General features: G+C 38.3%; 1 protein-coding gene across 1 annotated transcript in view; it reads left to right on the forward strand.

The window, feature by feature from the left end:
- The window catches only part of LOC108523235 (dynein heavy chain 7, axonemal-like), a gene marked incomplete at its 5' end in the record, with an annotated part of 190,324 nt that overhangs the window by 38,989 nt on the left and 149,378 nt on the right, over nucleotides 1-1,957 (forward strand). The window contains 1 exon segment of the mRNA XM_017863753.1: nucleotides 557-706. Within this exon segment, the coding sequence (XP_017719242.1) occupies nucleotides 557-706 (150 nt within the window).

The raw sequence follows: 1,957 nt of genomic DNA on the forward strand, positions 1-1,957 counted from the left end.
TTAATTAAAAAAAAAAAAAAGAAAACATAGAAGAATATGTGGCAGACCATATGAAACTTGCAAAGCCTATAATATTTACCATCTTATCCTTTACAGGAGAATTTGCCAACCTATTTTGTAGTTTAAGAAATATAGGGAGGCTGAGGCAGGAGAATGGCGTGAACCCAGGAGGCGGAGCTTGCAGTGAGCTGAGATCCGGCCACTGCACTCCACCCTGGGCGACACAGCGAGACTCCGTCTCAAAAAAAAAAAAAAAAAAAGAAATATAGATCTTGCACAACATTTGCTAATTTCTCCCTAAGTATTTCGTGAGCTCTTAAATACTATTGTGAATGTTTTTTAAATTTTATTTTTCAGTTGTTCATTAGCATTGTGTGTAGATAATACAATTGATTTTATATATTGACCCTGTATGCTGGAACCTTGTCAAATTCACTACTTACTTCTGATACTTTCTTTGTAGATTCCTTAGGATTTTCTATATACACAATAATGTTTTCTATGAATAAAGACAGTATTCTTTGCATAAATAAATGTTTGATTTTTTTTCATTAAGGGGCTAATGGAAGAAAACAGAGTTCAAATAACTGTTTTAAATCCTAAGTCTGTCACCATGGGCCAACTGTACGGACAGTTTGATTTAGTGTCCCATGAATGGTCCGATGGGGTCCTTGCTGTCAGTTTTAGAGCATTTGCTTCTTCAGTGGTAAGTTCTAACACTTTCACATGCATATCTTAAAAGGTTAAGATATTTATCTCTGACAAATTTCTTTTTTCCAATCAAACTAATTGTATATATAAATTAAGATATTTATTTAAAACACAGTACTGGATATTCTGGCAGTATTTCTGTGAAAAAAAAAAAAAAATGTCAGCACCTACAAAAATGCCAGAGACCAAGCTCCTTTGCCCTGGAGGTATACAGAAGACAGGGTAGGAAACATAAAAGGACAGGGCAAAGTATTTCTGGTTATTTTCTCTGATGTGAGATGAACTAGAAATGAGAACATCTGAGTGACTTGATCCTTTTGCCTCTTCAGTAATGTTCTTCCTTCACCCACTCTTTGGGCTGCGGCTATTGTCATGCCCGCTAATTGTTAGATACGCACCAATGCTTAGAGAAGAAATTGCATACCTTTGCAAAATGATATCTTAAAGTTCCCACACTTTTCCTTTAGCATATTAGGAAGAGAATGACTGCCTTGTGGAAAGCAGAGGAGGTAAGTGGCATGCCGGCTGCCACGGGCTGTGAATGGAGAGTGGGCACTTACCTACTCCTGGCTTATTCTGCTGCCCACCCTCATGAAAAGAATCCACAGACCAATACATGTTAACTTGGTTGCCATATTTTATTTTATTTTATTTATTTTTATTATACTTTAAGTTCTAGGCTACATGTGCACAACGTGCAGGTTTGTTACAGATGTATACTTGTGCCATGTTGCTTTGCTGACCCATCAACTTGTCAGCACCCATCAACTCGTCATTTACATCAGGTATAACTCCCAATGCCATCCCTCCCCCCTCCCCCCTCCCCATAATAGGCCCTGGTATGTGATGTTCCCCTTCCAGAGTCCAAGTGATCTCATTGTTCAATTCCCACCTATGAGTGAGAACATGTGGTGTTTGGTTTTCTGTTCTTGTGATAGTTTGCTGAGAATGATGGTTTCCAGCTGCATCCATGTCCCTACAAAGGACACCAACTCATCCTTCTTTATGGATGCATAGTATTCCATGGTGTATATGTGCCACATTTTCTTAATCCAGTCTGTCAGACATTTGGGTTGATTCCAAGTCTTTGCTATTGTGAATAGTGCTGCAATAAACATACGTGTGCATGTGTCTTTATAGCAGCATGATTTATAATCCTTTGGGTATATACCCAGTAATGGGATGGCTGGGTCATATGGTACTTCTAGTTCTAGATCCTTGAGGAATTGCCATACTGTTTTCCATA

Source organism: Rhinopithecus bieti, unplaced genomic scaffold, assembly GCF_001698545.2.
Source record: "Rhinopithecus bieti isolate Rb0 unplaced genomic scaffold, ASM169854v2 scaffold_64265, whole genome shotgun sequence".
Taxonomy (NCBI): domain Eukaryota; kingdom Metazoa; phylum Chordata; class Mammalia; order Primates; family Cercopithecidae; genus Rhinopithecus; species Rhinopithecus bieti.